At 36.9% G+C, this 21,863-nt stretch overlaps 1 protein-coding gene across 5 annotated transcripts in view; it reads right to left on the bottom strand.

Annotated features, from left to right (window-relative positions):
* Lsamp (limbic system associated membrane protein) overlaps positions 1 to 21,863 on the bottom strand; it is a 2,154,604-nt gene that overhangs the window by 294,870 nt on the left and 1,837,871 nt on the right. For all 5 annotated transcript variants that reach the window (XM_032899157.1, XM_032899156.1, XM_032899158.1 and 2 more), the window contains one exon: positions 8,284 to 8,516. In XM_032899157.1, coding sequence (XP_032755048.1) covers positions 8,284 to 8,516 — 233 coding nt within the window. The remainder of the gene's footprint in view (positions 1 to 8,283; positions 8,517 to 21,863) is intronic.

Genomic DNA, 21,863 nt, shown 5'->3' with positions numbered 1-21,863 from the left:
TCTCTGGGGTTTTTTGCAGATTGAAAGTCTACACCTAACTCTCTAAATTTTTGAGAACAAACAAAGCTAGTAAGTCGATGACATCACATGCCTTTTGTTACTTATTCGTGCTGTCTCACTTTCTCTTCTGATGGTTAATGAGATAAATTGTAATTGTATACTTATTTATAGTGGTTATTATTATATTTATTTTGAGGTTTTATTTTATGCATCAGTTTTAAAATCACTACCTTAACTGCAAGGCATAGAAAGCAATGAGCTCCCATATGCCTCAACTCCGACCGGATTTTGTCTTTTTTCACAGAATGTCTATCACATTTTCCATATGGGGCACATGTCTACTATCTTTCAATTCTTCCTATAGAATGCGCTTCACTGCGCTTAATAATTTTTGTTGAGACTTGCACTTTGTAAGCATCATCGCAACGTGAAGCTGTTGTCTGCCCATTGCCTCTTATCTTCTGTAAGTTGCTCATGACACCAACTTACATTTCATTTCTGGTAGTGTTAACTTTGATCACTTGGTTAATATGGTATCATGGGTTTTGAATTTTATTATTTTATCCCTTTGCAGGTAACGTTTTATAGGTACCTATGTTGACATTGTACATTTTAAATTTTTTTTAACATTTTTTTCCTGTTTTAGACTCCTTGATACATTTTTGCCTGAGTCAATTATTTCTGTTAGGATTTCCAAATAATATTTACCGCATTCCAACATTACATCTACATCTAAGAGTGTAACTTACAATTTTTACGTATTGACTAACTTCTGTATTGTAATATCTGAAATAATTTCTTTTGATAGGCACATCTTCTTAGCCACGGCCTATAGAAGCCAGCCAAGCTGCCTTTCACACGTTCTTGCAGACATCACTATTCGTTTCGTACTTTCTTACTTTTTTTGTTGAAAGGACATTCCAGGCTCATCTTCTCCTTCTCTGCCCCATCCTGACGCTCTTTTTCTCCAAGTAACCCATGTTCTTTACGGCAGAAATGATACTGTCATAGAAACATCTGTATGCTGCGTAGTAGGTAATGGTCACTGCAGTGTGATGTTAATGCTCCATGGCCTTCCCTCCATCTCCGTCTCTATCTTCTTATATCTACCTTAAACTCACGAATAAACACGAACTATTCTGGTTTCACTCTTTTCACTGCACTGCTCTCCATGTTACGTCTCTCTGTTCGCATTATTGGGCTTCATTATACTTCTTTGTCAATTTACTGACTTCTCCTGAGTTTCTGACTAAACACACTGGACTTGCCACTGGGATAGTTTCTTACAGGGATGCTGAGCCCTTCAGAGATGCTGCCCCTCTTGGGACCCTCCTTGCATGGGCCATAACCTAGTCTCCCTTGCTCTCTGACTATATTCCATAGATTTTTTTTGTACTAAAATGAGAGAAAAGAACCTTACTGACTTTTGTGTACTCAATTTGTTTGTCATTTAAGTAAACCTAGGAGATCAAGGTTAGAGACCCACTCTATCATTTAAAAGATCATTAAAGGAGAAATACAATCCTTTGGATGCAGCCTGGATCAATGAAATTACCTTTTTATTGAGATCATATGCACGTTAACATTATTAGTCTTTAGATGTGACTATCTGGATTCGAAATGCTGTCTTCTATGCTTTGAAGAGGACAGATTGTATTTCCGGTTTTCAAGGAGACTTCTTTCTTCGGGTGAATGCTAAGATTCCCTGAAGAGCCTGTTCTTCTGTCCCTACCATGGACTTATTTTCTCTTATTTTCAGTAAGGGAAAATATAGTTTGGATTAGTGTGTAAGTGTAAAATGCTTATTTAACATAACGAGGAATAGGGGAGCTGAAGATAAATACAGAAGCCTGGAAGATACTTCATAAATATAAGCAATATATAAAATTAAAAAAAATATAAGCAAATGGGATTGACCTGGATAAAACTTAAAGTCCTTGCTACAAGGACTGCATTAAAATGACATGAAATATTAGTCCTAATTTCTTTCTTTCTCCTTTAGTTTTACTTTCTCCTTTACGTTGTCTGTCTGGTTGTTGACTTGGACTGCAACCTGCTAACAGACAATTATGATCCTGTTGTCCTAGGTAGTGGTGGTGTATGACTTTAATCCCAAATGCAGGGAGATTTCTGAATTCCAGACCAGCCTGGTTTAGAGTGTGTTCCAGGACAGCCAGGACTACTACCCAGTGAAACCCTTTCTTGAAAAACAAGACAAGAATGACAAAAAATTAAACTAAAGAATAGGAAAATTGGTCAACCTTAACATACAGGATGCAAATGATGATCACATCTATTGATTAAAGATCCCAACACATAATAAAACCCACCATGCAAGCCAATCAAACCACTAAAGATTTCAGTCTTGCTTTATTAAAATTCTCCCCAAACCAGAAGAGCTACAGGCTAAATTCAGTTACCATGCAAGAGTGCAATTTATTTGAAGTTGAGTAAGCCATGATCATATATTGAAAAGATTATCAATGCAGCATAATGTTTACTAAGGAAGGGAAGAAGAATGGGAGACAGGGAGAGAAAAGTATAAAAGATGACAGAAGAAAGACAATGAGAAAAAAGCAGTGCTTTCTCAAAGTTCTGTAATGCATTTGATTAGCAGTAGGGATGCTTAAAAAACCTAACTGTAAGAGAGACTTCTTAAAATTCAAGTCCTAGAAATGAGTCTCAGACTACTGTTCATTTAAAAAAGCAATAAATTTAAGGTTTCTTTGATAAGTCTATATGAGTACTCTAGAATTAATGAGATAAAGGTAATGTGCCTTTTTATCAGCAGGAGTAGGAAATCAAACATTTTCCTCTTGCAATCTATTTCATTTTCAACATTTTTCACAATCATATGACTTTAATTGAGGTGATTATGCAATAAATTTCCTGCCAACAATGTATACATTCCCACTTGGGTGTGATTTGAGTCATAGTGGTAAGAAAACTTTCAGACTCTAATTTATATTATTGTGAAATTTATTAATCGATTTGAAAAACACTTCAAACTCCAAACTGTTTTACTATGAATATTCTATTTTAGTGTTTTCAGATCAAGTTCTTTTTAAATGTTAACTAAAGTAGACTAGCATAAAAAGCGTAGAAGACTGAACATGGAAATAGATACTCTAACATTGATATAAATCTACGAATCGTGCATTTTAGGTTTATCAGTGGCAAACCAAATGTGGTGGTTATAATTTATGATGAATGGGTATTTCAAATAATGTTGCCTTTAAAATATTATTGTTTATATCTAAATATACGTGAAATTTCTAATCAAATATCCACTTTGAGGCTATTGTTATCATAGTTAAAACAAATCATCAATGTATTAAGGTTTATTGTTATTTTTACAATTACAACCCTCTAATACTTATTCTGCATACTCTTAGACATAATTTGATATGTCGCGGAGGAAGAGGAACTGGTAGAAGAGAAGGAACCCCTCCCGTTCTTAGATCCACAGAATACTAGTCCTTCATTTGTGTGCATGTGAGTGACTGGCAATGATAATAACCTGAAGGTGTTCACCCTCACCCAGGAGTCTGATTTCATGCTCCTAGATATGGCTCTCAGGCACCAGCACTTTGATTAATGCAATAAACTGAAGGGTTGGGTTTACTGCAAATTGTGCAATGACCATAAATAGAAATGAATTATGTTGCCTTAGCACATGGGCTTCAACTGGTAGTACATTAATAAGACCATATATATATATATGTATATATATATATGTATATATATATGTATATATATATATGTATATATATATGTATATATATGTAACCTTCAGAAAAAGAAAAAAAACTGTGTACATTAGTAGCAGAAAGAGTTTCATTAATATTTACTTCCTTACTTTGTTCATATTAAAATTGATGTGTTCTTACTCTTTGATCCTGGACTCGATAAAATAGCAGGCATAGACACCAAATATTAGGGTTTATAGGGGTCCCTGCATTTACTAAGTAAAATGCATGTTGAGATTCGGGTAACCTTAGTTTTCTCAGGGAGAATCTATAATAGCAAATAACCACACGTGACCTTTGCGGTCTATGCTGAGGACTGACTTTATCCTGTGTGTCATGTAAGGAAGCTATATGTAGCTGCCACATAGACAAGAGAGTTTATTGAATCACGTAACATACTTTTTTCATCACAGGGTGTTTTATATGAAATGATCTTTATAAACTAATAAACAAAATTTCTGTGAGAGATAATCAGCAATGTAGAAGATATCGAAAAGCCACTAGCATATTTGGAATGTGAAAAAGTTAAACAAACAAATAAGTGGCTTCCAGGAAAGTAATGTATAAGGGGAAAAAGACATTATAAACACTAGCACACATACAAGGGGAAAATTTTGAAGAGTAGAACAGTATATTGCAATCGTTGCTTTGAAACCTGAAAACAGACAGGTAGGGAGACCAACTACATCTCTAGGGTGTTCTATGGAGGTGGCCTTCAAGGCCATGGCATTTAAGAAACTCAGCATTGATTTATGCATCTCACATTCGAGATAACTCTTTGGAATATTTGCAGACACAATCATCTGAAGTCGGTTTAACCATGCAGCACCATTTCTTACTTCTACAGATTCATATCATTTTAGGACACTGGCTCTCCATTTTTCTGGCCTGTATTGGAAGCCTGAGCATCACTTCAAAACATATAAAATCATCGCTCTAAACATTACTCATATCTGCCAAACCAGGAATGCTGGGGAGTTTTTTTAAACCAATCTAATAAATCATCTTAGTGATATTAAACAAACTGCATTTGGTTTTTGTTTTTACCTAACCATCTCTGAAACTGTAGGAAAGAATGTAAAAGTGGGTGTTTTTTCCATAGGGAGACATTTGTTCCAAAATGACAAGCAGGGGGTCAAAGCAGCTACGACATTCTGGGAAGCAGAGGAGTGAGCCATAAGGAATTCCTATAAAGGAATAGTGGAGAAGCCGAGACACGATCCTCTGCACTTTCTTCGTCACCATCATCACCATCATCACCATCATCACCATCATCACCATCATCACCATCATCACCATCATCACCATCATCACCATCACCACCATCACCACCATCATCACCATCATCACCATCACCTTCACTCCAGCTCCTAGAAGCAAAATGTCTGACATAGTATTTTGCTGTTTTACAATTAAGGGAATGTGTGACGCAATAAGACCCTTGGGAAGAAAGAGATCAACACTATCACGTTAGAATACCCAGGCATCGTCACGTCCATTCTCTAGTGTGGAGACTAGATGATCACTAGATATCAAGTGGGATAGGAAAACATGATTTAATCCTCAGGACCAAACGTAGAACTTAAACCTCTAAATTTCACCTCTATTTTGCATATGTCAAAACTGAGCCTTAATGAAATGAAGTGGCTTATTCTGAAGTTAAATCAAGTAGGATGCGGAAACCTGAGATTTAGTTCTCGGAATGGGTGACTGTGGAACACACCTTTTAATGACTGTTTCCAGTGTTATCTCACAGCACCTTTGAGCTCAGATGACCTCACTTTTGGTCAAGAAAAAAAGTCTTTTGACTGAGTACCTAAGATGGGTTGGCAGAGATTCTGAAGGGTGATCAGTGCAGATTGTGAAATATTCACACTCTTTAGATTTTTGAAGCCAGAGACCGCAAAGACGAATGAATGTCACCACAGCTAGAAGCAGAATATTGGTTTGTTTTTGCAGTGCTGGGATTCAAACCCAGAGCTTTCACTCCAACTCCTAGAAGCAAAATCTCTGATTCGGTGCAACACTCTGCAATGTTCCGCTATAGTAAAGCTAAGAGAATGTGTGAAGTGATAAAATCCTTGGGAAGAACGAGATCAACGCTATCATGTTAGAAGACCCAAGCATCCCTCTCTCTATGATCCAGACTCAATGAACAGACAGTCTCTCTTCCCCTTCTGTTTAAGTCCAGGATTTCTTTTTCTCTCCTCATTCACGGCAACATGGTTAAGATGGAAATATGATAATATTTGTAGCAAACATAAATGTTCTTCAAACCCTGTTCTAAGATAAGAGGAAGCCTTGGACAGGTTTGCTGATGACATGCAATTTAAGCTTTTGTTCATAATAAAGTTATCCATGGCTACTTACTAGTAATATTCAAATTTCACCAGAGAGTCAATAGACACTACTTGCCTATTAACAGGCATTTTTTTTTGTTTTTTAAATATTAAAACAAAGTTAATTTAATTTGCATTTAGTTCTGGTTCTAAAAGTGTCTCATTGTGATTTTAATTTAAGCAAGCATGGACAAAGATGGGCAAAGGAAGCGACTTTGAGGGTTCGGTGGTAAGGACTTAGGCCTGAATATAAATCTCTGAAGCAGTTGTTTTTACAGTAATGGCAAAAATATTTTTTCTTTTACTGAATATTTTCTTTATTTACATTTTAAATGTTATTCCCTTTCCTGGTTTCCCCTCCCTATCCCATCTCCCCTTCCCCTGCTGCTCTGAGTGTGTCCCCTCCCCCACTCTCTTCCTCCTCTCTTCCCTGATATTTTAACCTAATGGAAATGTTTCCAAATCTGATTGTAACTCAACTACTTCACAGCCTCTGTGACAACCTTGAGCATGTAACTGGTATCGGACGATGCCCTGTTTCCTTATTTTGAAACCAAGCTTTTTAATGCTCAGATATTCAACCAGATTTTGCTGAGGACTATACACAATTCATCTTTTGGTCCATAGGTACCTTTCAATGATAATGAAGGTTGAGAGGCGCTAAAATTGTGTAATAATTTCACAATCAAGTGATTATTTTGAAGAATGATCTATTATACAGAAATATGTAGATAAAGCAATGACTGGTCGTTAGGTATCACCTATTCTGAAGATCCTTTAGTATGTATAGATTAGTTTATGTAACTGCTTCAAGTAGAAATTCTATATTTTGAGACAGGTATGTCATGTGTGTGTGTGTGTGTGTGTGTGTGTGTGTGTGTGTGTGTGGTGTGTGTGTGTGTTGTGTGTGTGTATCTGTCATGTGTGTGTCTGTCTGTCTGTGAGTGCTTGTTTGTACTTTATAAGAGTGAGAAAAGTAACCATTTGATATAGGCACACATTGGTAGATACAGTCAACCATTACATTGTTTTCCTGAGATCCCAATCCTAGTATGTCTTGTTCTTTGGCTCAAGCACTTGCCACTAATCTGCAAGGAAACGTGGCCATATTTGGAATTCTATACATCATAGAAATGCCTTATCCAAGGAATAATATGAAGCTGTTAGCCATTTGTAAATGGACCACAATGAAGTCACATGTCCAAAGCAACCTTGTATCTTGTAGGCTTTGGTATGTTTTATCTCTGTTTTTGTTTATTAATGAGAAGATCTGGGAAAGCAATACTTTAAATGCTGTAATAACCTGTTCCCCAACACATTAATAGTAGCGACAGCCCAACTTTGCCACACCATTGACTGCATTTGGAATACTGACAGGAACCCTAAGGCCATGTTTACTTTGCATTAAATTTGCATAAAATTGTAAATCAAAAAAATACAGGAACACAGCCCTAATATTTATCAATGCTTAGATCTTTCTCAAAAGATGGATGGAATCTGTTGGAGGTTTGACTTTGCCTGCAATAAAATCGTGTACGTAATCAGTTTTGTTTTCAAGGAAAAGGAAGCCCAAGAAAAGTCACAGTGTATGCGCTTATGTGTGTGCTATTTAAAAATTTTAATCCTGTAAACCATGACTCAGTCCTGCCCCAGGAAACCCCAATCTAGAAACAAAACCTCCCCTATGACTTCACAGAGCCCAAACTTTAGACTGGCTTACAATAAGTTATTAAATAAAGATACAAACCCCAAAGAAAGGCAACCAGGTGAGAAGGGGTCAAGGCTCCTAGGGATTTTTATTTTTCTAAAAGTCTTTTCCTAGCATATAAACAAATAATTAATACTGATCTTCAGGGCAAAGTTACATGGAAAAAATGAAAGAACACTTTCTTAAACTCAGCAAAGCATCTAAACAAAAGAACTACCCAAGAATTTAAATATTGTCTACATTTATGTTAAGACAACTGTGGCTTTGTTTTATGTTTTCTTCATCAAAGATAGAACAACAGTCAGAAACACATCACCACATCACCAGCAAATTGGCACGTGGATCTTTCTAGTTCTTTCTTTGCAAAACCATCTTCTAGAAGAAAAATATATATGATAATATGATTTTTCCAGAAAGATCTCTGCCCATGTTTCACTCATCCCAGCCATTTCCCATGGCTCACTCTCTTAGACCACTTTTCCCTTACCTTGTACAATCAAGTAAACTTGAGAGGTCTTGGGCTCATGCTGTGTCTGAACTGAGCATGTGTAGGATCCTTCATCATAGACATCCACCTTCTGGATTCGGAGGCTGTATTCCAGAGCATGGCGTTTCTCCAGCTCAACCCGAGGGTCCAGAGACCACTTGTCGTGTCCAGCGAAGATGATGCCAGAGCGGTTCAACCAGGCCACTTTCGAGTTCTTGTCTTCTACCACACACCTAACAGAGCAGAATAATCCCGTTAGTGCCTCACCGTTTCCAGTTGATGCCATTCTCCGCATGACAGGACTCAACAAGACCAATCAAGACAAATTACAGGCATAGTAAATCATTGTCATGAAATTTCTGAGAGTGCTAAGTATTCTCACCATTTCCTTTAAGAGCCATTCACCACCCAATGTGTAAATGTCATCTTACTAGATTTGATTCAGCAATAAACAACTGGAATGTGAATTACACAACCCAGTACAGTTAAATGATTATTGACTTCCCACCGGATTATCTTCTTCATGTTTACGAAAAGATCATCACACAAAACTCCACCTGCTTAAGTGTTTTTGAGAATTGTACAATTGATACTGTAGCAGACTCGCTGCATCTCAGACTGAGTTTATTCATCCATGGGTATGGCCTGCAACTTATGATATGTATTTAGAAGAATTAGACTAGATTTCAGTGTTGTGACCCTTACGCACTTGAGATGCTTATGTCCTGGGATGAGAGCTGTGTGTATGTGTGTGTTCAGGGGTAAGCAGACAGATGCCGTATCAAGAAAATCAAAGCAAACATTATCTGGTTTGTGTTCTATTCCATCTGCTGAGAGGAACAGGCTTCTTGACAATGAGTTAGTTTGATACCAACACTTCCGATCATATTAAATAAAGCCATCTTTCAGAGGCGATACAGAAAACAGGTTGCTACTCCTATGCTAAAGAAGATAAATGCTAAATGGTAGTATAAAAGACAAAGTGTGTGTGTGTGTGTGTGTGTGTGAGAGAGAGAGAGAGAGAGAGAGAGAGAGAGAGAGAGAGAGATGCGAGTCATAGAGTATGCATTGATTTTCTTGAATTTTATATTTTCAAGGTTGGACTATGAAAGAAAACACTTTCTCCATACATCCCTATGGCAAGATGTATGCCTGCCCTACAGGAAGAAGGACCCAAACCCTGTTAACAGATGCATAGCCAGCTGCTTGACACTCTGGGGCATAAAACAAGGGCAAAATTGTATAGGACCCTGACAAGAGAACAATTAAGACAACACATTCTCCTTTATTTCCTAAGTCAAATCAAATACAAGTTTCCTCCAGTGTGGAAACAGACTGCCCACACCCGTGCATAAGGAAGAAGCATGAGGAATTCAGGGCTGTCCACACTTGGCTCTGAAAACCAAACCACATCTCTCATAACAAGAAGAGACATAGTCTTTCTTTTTTTCCGGAGCTGGGGACCGAACCCAGGGCCTTGCGCTTGCTAGGCAAGTGCTCTACCACTGAGCTAAATCCCCAACCCTGAGACACAGTCTTTAACATACCTTATCTACAGTGCAAAGACCTTACTAAGTGCAGGTAAAAGTACCTTTTTCTTTTAAGAGTGAAACTTTGACATATTGGATGCCAAGATGCACAGGTCTTATATTGCTTCTTTCCACAAACAAACCTCATTTCAAAGGCTAGGTGTTACTTCCATTTTCCAGGAAGTTTTTTTTTTTTTTTTTTTCGGCCACACACATGCTTTTAGGGATTACTAGAATTTGGTCATGTATGGCTACTCTACAAGGAACATGGCATTTCCTTCATAGACAGGTAAGCTATCCCCATGACATTTCAACAATATGGCAGTCTAATCCAGCAACATCTGTCCGTGGTCACTCTTTCCTTCCACACTGCTGTTTACATTTCTTTGGAGTCTCGTCTTTGCTCTGAGTAGCATCAAAATATTTTATTTTATTTAGGGTCATTTAGAAATAAATAGTAGTGTAATGTCTGTCATCTGTAGCGCTAACAGAACCATAGAATGTAGACATTGATCTTTTCATTCTCTTCTTTTCGATAGGCTGGACATGAACCTGTATGCTTATTTTCAACCTCCAAGCACATGTCCTTTGTACTTCTTTCATATATATATAGCACAGAACAGAAATAATCAGGCTTACTATATCATAGAGAAGTACTCTAAATGTCCTTTAGTTCAGAAAATTGCTGTCATGTGTTTATCATAATGCACAGATAAACGGAATGTTCTGAGCTCAGCCACAATGGGCACATGTACAAAAACAAAACAAAACAAAACAAAACAAAAAAAAACTGCATGCAACACTCAGGGAATATTGGTGAAGAGAAGTCTGCCACAAAATTGTGTCTCCTATAAATGACAGAGAAGCCATCCCCATGATACTTCAACAATATGACAGCCTAACCATAATACCTCAACAATACTGCTTCCTAAACAGAATGTGAACAATGACAATGTCAATGGACATGCTAACCCAGGAGGTGGGAATTTCACTGGGTCCAAGACCAAGATAAAGAACTATAGGCAGGTAATGGCTGGTGAGACAGGACACATTAGCTTTTCCCAGAGATGAGCTTCTAATGGTTATCCAGTGCAAAGTGTCTGGTAATGAATTCCTATATATGCAGGCCACACTAAAAGAACAACAATGATCAAACAAAAGGAAACTTTCAATTTGAAATGGAGTCAGAGGATTAGAAATAGCTTGGCAGAGGGAATGTGAGAGGGGCGGGGAGGGGAAGGAAGGTAGGAAATGATGTAGTTGTATTTCTTCTTAAAAATTTTAGCAATTTAAAAAGAAATGCACTCCAAGTCCATTTATTTTATAGATGTCTATTGTTTATCAATTTAATAAATACATTTTTAGCATGATTCATCTGGATATTTTCCAAAGCAAATATAGAATAAAATAGGCATTTTGAAAATACTTTCCACATCAACTAGCATGTTCACAAAGGCAGAGGGAGGTCATGTGACTGCTATGTTTCATACCCCCATCCCAAGCCCTACAAAAATATCTGCAAATAAATTGGGCCAATTTTCTTATCAGCATTAGGTAGAAATGCTACATCAGCTTTTTAGGATCCTTTGGCATCTTATCAATTTTTTTTTCTTTCCATGGAAAAGTTAAAAATCACACACGTCATTATTCCAAATTATCTTCGGAAAGCGTTCTGGTCTACCTTACCTAAAGAAGCAGCTGACTTTTTCAGCAGAGCTGCCAGACTCGTACAAAGGTGCTGACTGCAATTATGCATTGTGTGACACTTTGCCATGACAATATACATGCCATACTACCTGACTTGAGACTTCAACCTTCTTTATGTTTCAAAGTTAACTCTTACTTGTGAACAAGTGAAAGGTGTGTTAAAATGCACTCGCATATCGTACTGCCTCACATGATTATTTGAACATCAAACAGCAGAGAACCAACCAGTGCCTTTTAAAAATTTTGACAAAATTACTTGACCAACCTTTGATGGTTCTATTTTATGTAGCCAAAAGATCCCAAGTAAACGCCTTCTCCATAGACTAGAAAACAATCCCTCCAAAATGTGATGACAATTTTTCTAATGAAGAATGGGCCAATGCTGTTCCAGAACTAATTCATTTTTTAATTGAAAGAAGGAAAAAAAAACTTGATCTGATGTGATAACTAATTTAAATTATAAGCTGTACACATAATCAAAAGATGCTAAAAGCCTGAGTATTAATCTTAATTTTCATAAGTCTATGTCTATTAAAGGAACCAGCCACATGCCACATGGCTATGCAGACATGAGGACGCAGGCACAAGTGACTATCCATCACTCACTGACTTGACAAGTATCATGGGTTTGCATCTAGGAACAAAGTTGGCTTAGCGATGTTTGGCTATGGCTGGAGAGTGAATTAGGACCCTGGAACTGTACCATCATACTGTGATTACAATGAATTAGTGCCATTTAAATGCTCTCTGCATGTAGGACCATGTTGTAGTTCAGAACATACCCATAATGACTTTATCTCCTAAATTGGCCCAAGTCAAAACAAAGTATGAAAACATCTGTCCCTTTTATGTATTTCTCAACGTAATGCTTTCTCAATGAGCTCATGTAAATATTATTGTAAGTAATTCTCGGGTCTACAAGGATTGTATCTTAAGAAAAAGAACAATCAGATCAAGAATGGAGAAAGGACTAGAGATTGTCTTTACATTTTGGTAGGTAGCATTTTGCCTGGAAGCTGGGGCCATGGGGCAGGAATAGAATGGTTCTTCTATTACTAGGAAAGCTTTTCAGTATTCAGTCCTTTCCCTTGGAGCCTACTTACAACACCTTCATACTCAACATTGCAGTTCAGTTATTTGTACTCATGTTTACTAAAGACGATGACCTTAAAATTTGCTGAAGAGAGTTAGAGGTTTAGCATTATGAACACCATATACTCAGGAGACTCGCTCCTTAAGCACTGTAGACTAAACGCTCTGAATTTAATTTACTACTTAACTTCTTATTAGGCCAACTATCAAATCTTTCTTGGTTATATAATATACAAAGAATAAATCATAAACAATTATTTAGTATAAAATTATGCAAGGTAACATTTTTTTTTAAAAAAAATGCAGTTCAATGTACTACTAACCAAACTTGAAGAGAGGTCCCTGAGATAAGTGGCACTAGTGGATTAAGCCTGCTGGCCTGAATTCAATCTCTGACTATATACAAGTAGAAAGAGAAAACAAATTCCTCAAAGTCATCCCTAAGCTTCCATATGCATACAGTAGTGTTCATACACACTACATTGCAAAATGATATACACACACAGACACACAGACACACAGACACACAGACACACACATACACACAAATTATATTTCTTATACTTTTTTATTGGATTTTTTATTTACATTTCAAATGTTTCTGGTGTTCTGTCCATCACCCCCCTATATCATCCCCCTCCCCCTGCTTCCAAGAGGGTATTCCCTCGCCTACCCACCCACCCCTTCTCACCCTGATATCCCACCCTGATATCCCCTGGGGCATCAAGCTTTGGAAGGACCAAGGGCTTCTCTTCCTATTGGCGTGCAACAAGGCCATCCTCCGTTACATACGCTGCTGGAGCCATGGGTTGCTCCATGTGAACTCTTTGGTTGGTGATTTAGTCCTTATTCTTCTTTATTAGTTATTTTCTGTTACTTTGATCAAACACCATGACCAAAAGTGACTTTGGGGAAGAAAGCCTATTCTTGGCTACGAGTCCATAGAACAAGTCCGTGATGAGATGTATGGCAACAAGTGACCAGTACAGGAAGCTGGGATATTCCACTTCAATCACACACAGCAGAGAATGATCTGGAGTTGGGGGAGGTTATACATTCACAAAGTCCAGCCCTTGTGACTCGCTTCTGTCTGTAAAGCTTCACCTCCTAACCATATTATAATCTCCTCAAACAACTGGGGGACCAAGTGGTCATGAATGAGCCAATGTGGATGCTGTCTATTCACAACCCCAGAACTAGAAAGAAATATCACTTATAGAAATAGTAGTTCGTATTGCATGCAAACAACTTGAAAAACAGGCAAAAGTACCCAAAAAGTTGAATAGGTTGCTGTCTGAAATGACAAACTCCTAAATGGAAGGTTCTATCTATAATATTCAGTATATCTGAATCCAAAGAGTATCACAAGGAATCAGTGCATTCATTAAATTCTAACCCTGGGTTTCTGCAAGCACTTTATGCCAAGTGTTAAGCATGGTTACACGAATGGGTCCACTGACAATACCATTTTTTGTTGTGGAAAGTTAGTAATTATACTTCTAAAACAATAAAAAAGGAAACACACCACCCAGTTTTCACTAACATTTCAACAAATTTGCTGATGAAATTTTATCAATGTCAATGATACTTTTTAACTAGGCTAAAATGTTTAATTGCTAAGTGCATCAGTACATTTTAAAAAAGTATTATTGCCTAAAATTTTCATTTCAGCATTTATATTTATCCAAGCATAGTTTTATATGTTTTCTATTTTTTTATTGGAAGAGTAAAACCTGCTACTCTTTAGTTAAGGCAAGGATAATAAATAAATATATCTCATTTAGTCTGTGGCCTATTTATATGAATGCTTTGATGTTTCTAGTGACCATGTTACTAGATGGGTAGAAGGTTTTTTTTTCCTTAAGAAATGGTAGATGAGTGGTTCATAAGCAGATACATTTGTGTCCACAGATGATAATATGTGGAGATAGTTTTTGTCACAACTGAGAAGGGAGTCTTTACTGCTGTTATGTTAAGGAGAGATATCAGGGGTGTTGCTATACATACTCCAATACACAGGGCAATAGCCACACAAAAAGATATGTCCTGCACAGAATGTTGACAGAGTCAGGGGTGAAGAGCCTGACTCAGGTCTTTACTTTTGATGCTAGTATCTAGAATTACAAGGTAGAGATCCCCAGTGCAATGGCATCTTCCAAATGTCAATACTTATAAGAAAACTGTCTGAATGATATGTGAAGTTTATAACAGAAGTTCTGCAATAAGACAGAGTGATTCTTTGCTTATAAGTTAATAGTTAAATTCATTACATGTTTTTAAAAAAATGAAAAATGAGATCTGAATACCTCTAAGGAAACAGGTATGACATTTAACCTGACATTAGGCACTGTTTACTGTATACACTTATTCTTTGCCTACATCCTAGGAATGTCATTACTATGTGTCATTTGTAGGTAAAATGTATTAAAGCGGGAGTGGGGCATGCACGTGAGATGCCTTATTCATAGCTGCATGATGATATAATCTTGTACATCTCATTGTTGGTAGTAAAAGAAAATGGTCTACCTTGTTTGGTGCCCCCCCCTTTTTTTTGAGCTGCTATTTCTCCATAGTGTTTGATTCTTGTGGACAACTGGGTCCATAAGAACTACAATAAGCAAAGAAAACCAACACACTGAAAATTTTGATTTGGGGAAGACTATTTCATATTTTTAATAGGAAAATGTCTGAAATTTTTTCTGGCATACATATTTATTGTAATATGGTAATGGGTTTCATAAAAATACATTTATACATTATATACTGTAATTACATTTTCCGCTAGTGCTTGCATGTTCTTCCCCTCTTTCCCTTCTGTAGCACCCTTTTGTTTTTTCATATTTCACTTTCTCCATGGCATATACACATGCTAGATTTAATGATCCTATATAAAGTCTAGAATACACAAGTGAGAGAAAATATGTGATCTTTGTCTTTTTTTGTTTGTTTGTTTCACAAAAACTTAAAGTATTTATTGTGTAGATATTTGCTGAACGAGTTAGCAGATCTCTTAAGTGTGTGGATAATATTTAATCACACTGATAATCAATTTTCTTTATTAATGATAATATATCCTAAGACTTTCAATGACAGATGCTGAACCTTTTCTCCTGGGGAAACACAGACCCTCTGATTTCAACATTTGTGCATCTATCAATGTAGTTTTAGTTTTGTGTTTTTGCTAAAACGTATTATTTAACATGTATTGTTGTTTCATTAATCTTGAACTTATAGACAAATCTACCTGATATAAACCTGATAAAAGCTTATCTGGTACATGTAATTAAAATTTTTATTTCTTTTCCTTTTTTTTACATTCTATATTCTACATTCTGCATTCTCTATTCTATAGTCTACATTCTACATTCTATATTCTACATCTATATTCTATATTCTACATTCTATATTCTTTTTTATTTTATTTTTATTTTTCCTCCATCTTTATTAAATTGGGTATTTCTTATTTACATTTCTTTTTTTTCACCTTTATTAACTTGAGTATTTCTCGTTTACATTTTGATTGTTATTCCCATAAAGGGGGATCTTTGTCTTTCTGAATCTAGCTTATATCATTTAATATGCCAGTCTCCACTTGCATCCCTTTCATTTCCAAAACCATAATTGTATTACACTTTATGGCTGTATAAAGCTCCATTTATACATATATAAATTAATTATATAGTATAATTATATAATTTTATATTATATTTATATATTTTATAATTATATATTATATTATTATATATTATACATTTTATATCACTATATATTACATATTGTATATCATATGTACTACCAATTATATATTACATGTTACATATTATGTATTATATTGAATATATTATATTGTATATAGTATAATCATATATTATATATTCTGTCATTATTATAGATTATTATATTGTATAATTATATATTATAATTATATAATTTTCTTTATGCATTCATATGTATACAGATATCTACACTGATTCCATACCTTTCAATTGCAATTCTATTGTAATAAATATGCCTGGCCATATATGTATGAGATATGTTGACTTAAAGCCCTTCATGTAAATACTTGACAGGGTATTATAAGAGATATCTTTTTAGCTTTTGAGGGCCCTCTATTTCCATCAACCCCAGTTCCATTCCCAGCAACCACATGGTGGCTGTCAACCATCTGTAATGGGATCTGAGGCCCTCTTCTGGTGTGTCTGAAGATAGCTATAGTGTACTCATATACATAAAATAAATAATTAAAAAAGAATTCCTTTGTTCTTCACCAGCAATTGATTTAATTACTTATTAAGACGACACACACATTTATATGTGTATACCCACATAAATAAATATATATACTTATATATTATGTTGTGGAAAGATGCAAGATGTGAATTGGAAAGAACTCTTTAAGAGTGTATTGTCCCTTTCTTTTGATGATGCCCTACAAATAAAACCCTTAATGAGTCAGCAAAACTATCATAAACTCATTGCACTCTAGAAGTTGAGATAATTGGTCTGGGAAGTGATGCTATATATTACCAACATAAGAAATGTAGAATCAGGAAGATTTCAAGCAGAGGATGGAAAAAAGCTATCATGAAAATATCCCAGACTATTCTGATACAGAAGTCCTTAGTCTAGTTTTACAACATTATTTTAAGAATTATGAATCCTAAGAACTATGCAAACATGGGTTTAAAAATACCCAGTTAGTTAAGTACTGATTTCAAGAAATTTATAATTATTAGGTTTTCTTTTAGTTTTACATAGTTAGCTTTATTACCGTTTTATAAAATTGGATTCAGAAATTAGAATAGGAATTCTGGGCCTGACTGTTGACCTTTACCACCCCTTATTGACCTTTACCACAAGCCTGCCAGCTTGCTTCCAGAGCTGCTTGGTGATGGCATTGGGGGCAGGGTGGGCTTGGAGCATAACTATTGTGTAGTTCTTATTTAAGTTATACACATTAATTGCTTTTTGTGCATAATGCTATTACATCCTTAATAGATAATAATATCAAGCAAGCATAGTTTCCCAAGCATAAATGCACTGGGAAACAAAAACATCCACGAGATGAGATCCAGATTATTGTAATCATTGTAGTGATTGCAGTGGGTAGGTTTGACCTGAATTCCCAAATCTCTGATCTATACCTCTGATAACATCTAATGTTCTTATATCAAGAAAATTTCAAATTATCATATTGTGATAATAGTAGACTGACAAAAAGATGTATGCTTTTTTTCTGAGTTATAAAAACAGGGACTTGATGAGTTAGGTGAGTGTCCAATCTATAGGCTGACACCAAGCATAGGAGCAGCTCCCTATGCTTAGGGGCTAGAGGGATGGCTCCTATGTTTAATGTCAGCCCATGACTCTTGCTCAGGTCCTAGGTTTAATGTGTAACACTCACATTGACAGACTCACAACTGCCTATAACTTCAGCTCAAGCATAGTATAACTGCTCTGGCTTTCTCTTGCACACAAACACAGAGACACAGAAATGTGTACACAACTAAAAATACAATGCTCAACAATTTTTAAAAGCATAACACCTGGCCAAGGCATTCCATATCATTGAAGAACACCTATGCTATTCTTTTGCAGCCCAAGGGCCATGGCTGCCTCCTTGGATGCTTTTCATTGGTAAAGGACCAATATATTTAGAGTACTTAGTGTGCTTTCAAGTATCCTAATGATTCATATGTCCATATCCTTCTGTAATTTGAACCTTAAATATTCCCTTTGTAGTAAATCAATTGTTGAACTACAGTGAGCAACTTGTGATATGGTGATTTGCTTAGTCTTTGTTGACTGATAGAAAACTGCACAAAAATCCTCTAAGGACTTGTTATCTTCTGTTTTTCTTCTATAGTACGTGTAACGACAAACAATTTAAAATAAAAAAAGAGAATGATACAGAAAGGCTGTATCTTAACTGCTTAAACTGAGGCTGTAATGTCATCTATACAACACTGTCTGTCTTAGTTACTTTTCTATTGCTGTGATAAAGCACAAAGACCAAGGCAATTTGCAGAAGGAAGGGTTCATTTGGGGCTTATGGTTCGAGAATTATAAGAGCCCATTACAATAATGGTTGGGAAGCCTTGCACCAACCACCAAGCATGGCAGTAGGAACAGCTGAGAGCTCAGATCTGGAACCTCAGATTCCTCCAGCCAGGACACACCTCCTAAGCTTCCCCATCCAGGACCACCCACTTGGAACCAAACACTCAAGTGCTAGTGACTATGGGGGACTTCCCATTCAAACTATGACAGTGTAAAAGTATCCTTATGGATGCTTTAGTGAGTGAGTAGTCAGGCATTAAATATTTCCCCAGTCTCCATCCAGTCCAATGTGTTCTATAAATGGCAAGCCCACAATACAGCTTTCCTTCAGCAAAGCTGGAATAGAAGACAGCCTTTGGTTAGTGCTTTGGGTTATGTTCTGCAGAGGTTGGCAGGCACAGCTGGGGCACACCCTGGATTGTATGAGGCTTATCCCATGTGTTGTATGTCTTGGGAAGTCCCATGTTGCATGAATAAGGCCCACACCATCCCAGAAAGGAGGTGGTAGGGGTACTATCACCAAAGTAGCAAGCGTTCCCCAACCCTTTCTTCCAATTTATACTGCAGATTCTCCGTTCAGCCCCATACAGTTTAGAGAATACAAAGGAACATTTCAAATCTTGCTTTTGTTCTGATTCTCTCTGCACATCTCTCTTCTCTGTTAAATAAAGTAAAGTAAAGTAAAATAAAGTAAAATAAAATAAAATAAAAAACCTTCACCAAGAATGAAAAAAAAATCAAACTTCCCTAGGTTATATCTTTGAAAGACTAAAATTAGTCTTGGGATCTGCCTCTGACGTGCACTTAAAATCTTCATATGCTGTGCAATTAAAAACAATTCCACAGCTATTTGGGGGAAAATTCTGTTACCTTGTGAGTCATTACAAAATAAATATCAAAAATATGCTAAGTTCTAAAAGGAAAAATAATGAGGTCTATACCATGTAGGCTTTACTCTTTATCTCATTCCAGCAGTAAGGAGAGAGAAAAGTGCTTACAATAAATTATGAGGCACTTTGGATGAGCATTCTGATGTATGAGGCATGGCTGTACAGTCAGAAGACTGTTCTTCATAAGTCTCACTTGAAAACCCAGCCCCTTACTTTATAGTCTTATCGTATCCAGCATTATGCAAATGCTGCCATTGGAGCAGAACCACATTATAATATGAGTCATCATTGCATTACATGCATTTAGATATAATTCAGATCAAATGGTGCCAAGACATGACAATTAATAGATACAGCATGCATGCCATTACAGAGTTAGCACATAGAGAATAAGTATGCAAATAAATGACTTCGGAATGAGACGGCCTATCAAAGCGACAGTTAGGAAAGAGCTCTTCTCTCTCATTTGCCTTCACTGTTAGAGGTAGAGGTAAAAGAGATAAAAAGTAAAGGCAGGGAATTTAAAGAGCGAAAGAAGTCTTTACTTGTAAAATATATATATTTTTTGAGGATACAAGTGTGAAATGGGTAACTTTGGCTCCTGCAAAGTGGTAGAGATATTATCAAACAGATCCATCATAGGTGAAGGAAGTGTAGCGTTCCCTTCCCCCACCTGCCAGGAAGCTGATAGATCACTGATGGATGCATATAAATCACAAGGACACCTCTCACATGGAGAATAGTAATCGGAAGGATTTGTCTGACTTCTGAGTTGATTTTCTATCACCTACTTTCCAGTCCACCTCAACGTCTGCATTTCTTGTCTCCAGATTATTTTTTCCCCTTAGCATTGTTTTGCAAAGGACAATGATTCGAGAAGATCTTCACCCTCAAGCAACAATCTCTCTGTGTGTGTATGTGTGTGTGTGTGTGTGTGTGTGTGTGTTCTTTCATCATGTTTCCTCTCACCAACATGCCGCCCCCCCACCTCCAATCTGAACCTTTTGCTGGAAGCATGTCACTCCTGAGCAGATCAACAAGCAGGTTGCGAATGAGAGTGGGAGCCAGGTGATCAAAAGGAGCTTTAGATGTTCCTGAAAGAGTTGGGATGAAAGCAAGGCTCCGTGAGTCTGAATAAAAGCCCATAGGAAAGAACTCTTGTAATGAACTCAGCCTGCTTAAGCAGCAGAATAATAGAAGCAACTCCAATGTTCAAGAGCATAAAGCGCTGACCCTGGTAGGGCGATGGAGGTGAAGAGAGACTCCTGCTATCCGGATTTAATAGAAAGGAAGTCAGAGGCCACTGCCTCTTGTGTTACATCCACCAACTAATCCAACTCTGAAATATCAGAACAGTCTGAGTTCAAGAGAGAGAGCTGTAGGTGTTCAAGGTGATGGTCCATAAAGAAGTCTATGACTCAAAAGAACTGTCATTTAAGCCTGAGGACACCTACATTTCCACATATGACTCTGTCCCTGTTCTATGCTGGCATAATGGCATCTTCTTTTCTAGTGACTTCCTAATGAGGCTGCTAGATGAGGAGATAGAAGCCAGTGAGTATCGGTGCAGCATTGTTTGAAAACCTCCCTCTCTTTCTTCTGGATTAGCATCAGTATAGCAAACACTTCCTTCATCTGGCACTAAGAACTCTTTAGAAATCTAGTATGTGTTCAATTTTCTCAGTTACGTTTGATCAGTCAATAATGCCCATCCTTCCTTGTGAGCATCCTCTTTGCCTCCATGAAGACCATCCTCAGAAGGCTGTTAGTAATCCATTATCCACCAAATCCAACAGACAGGGTGAACTAGGTACCCTATCCCGTGTCTCCAAAGCTTTCACCATGTATCCATAATATTCTCTTTTCTCCTCCTGACCCTTCTCACATTTCTCACTTCCCACTGTTGTCTCCTCTTTCTCTATCCACTGCATGCTGCTCTTGTCTTGGGATTGCACTTTTCTTCCTTGCAGGCCTCATGGAGTCTATAAATATGTTTAATATTTTTGTGTTCCTTGGTCTGGGGGATTTCACATCATATGAATGGGATCCAAAACGTTGCTATCAGCTGCTTCAAGCTGATGTCTGCAAAACCCTCGACATTCCATCTGAGCTGAACCTTACGTTCTGCTTCGCACCCCTAAATTGTGGGTTCTCAGTTAATTGAGTCATAATTCATCTCTGATCCTGGTTTCACAGCTATTCTTGTTTTTTTGTTCTCTGTCCTATCACTTAGCAAGAACTATTAAATATTTCTGCTCCTAACAGTCACCTCTACTTTCCATCATGCCATTCAATACCAGTG

This window comes from Rattus rattus, chromosome 4, assembly GCF_011064425.1.
Source record: "Rattus rattus isolate New Zealand chromosome 4, Rrattus_CSIRO_v1, whole genome shotgun sequence".
In the NCBI taxonomy this organism is placed as follows: domain Eukaryota; kingdom Metazoa; phylum Chordata; class Mammalia; order Rodentia; family Muridae; genus Rattus; species Rattus rattus.
The sequence above is the reverse complement of the archived record's forward strand: the minus strand, read 5'-3'. Positions and strand labels throughout refer to the sequence as shown.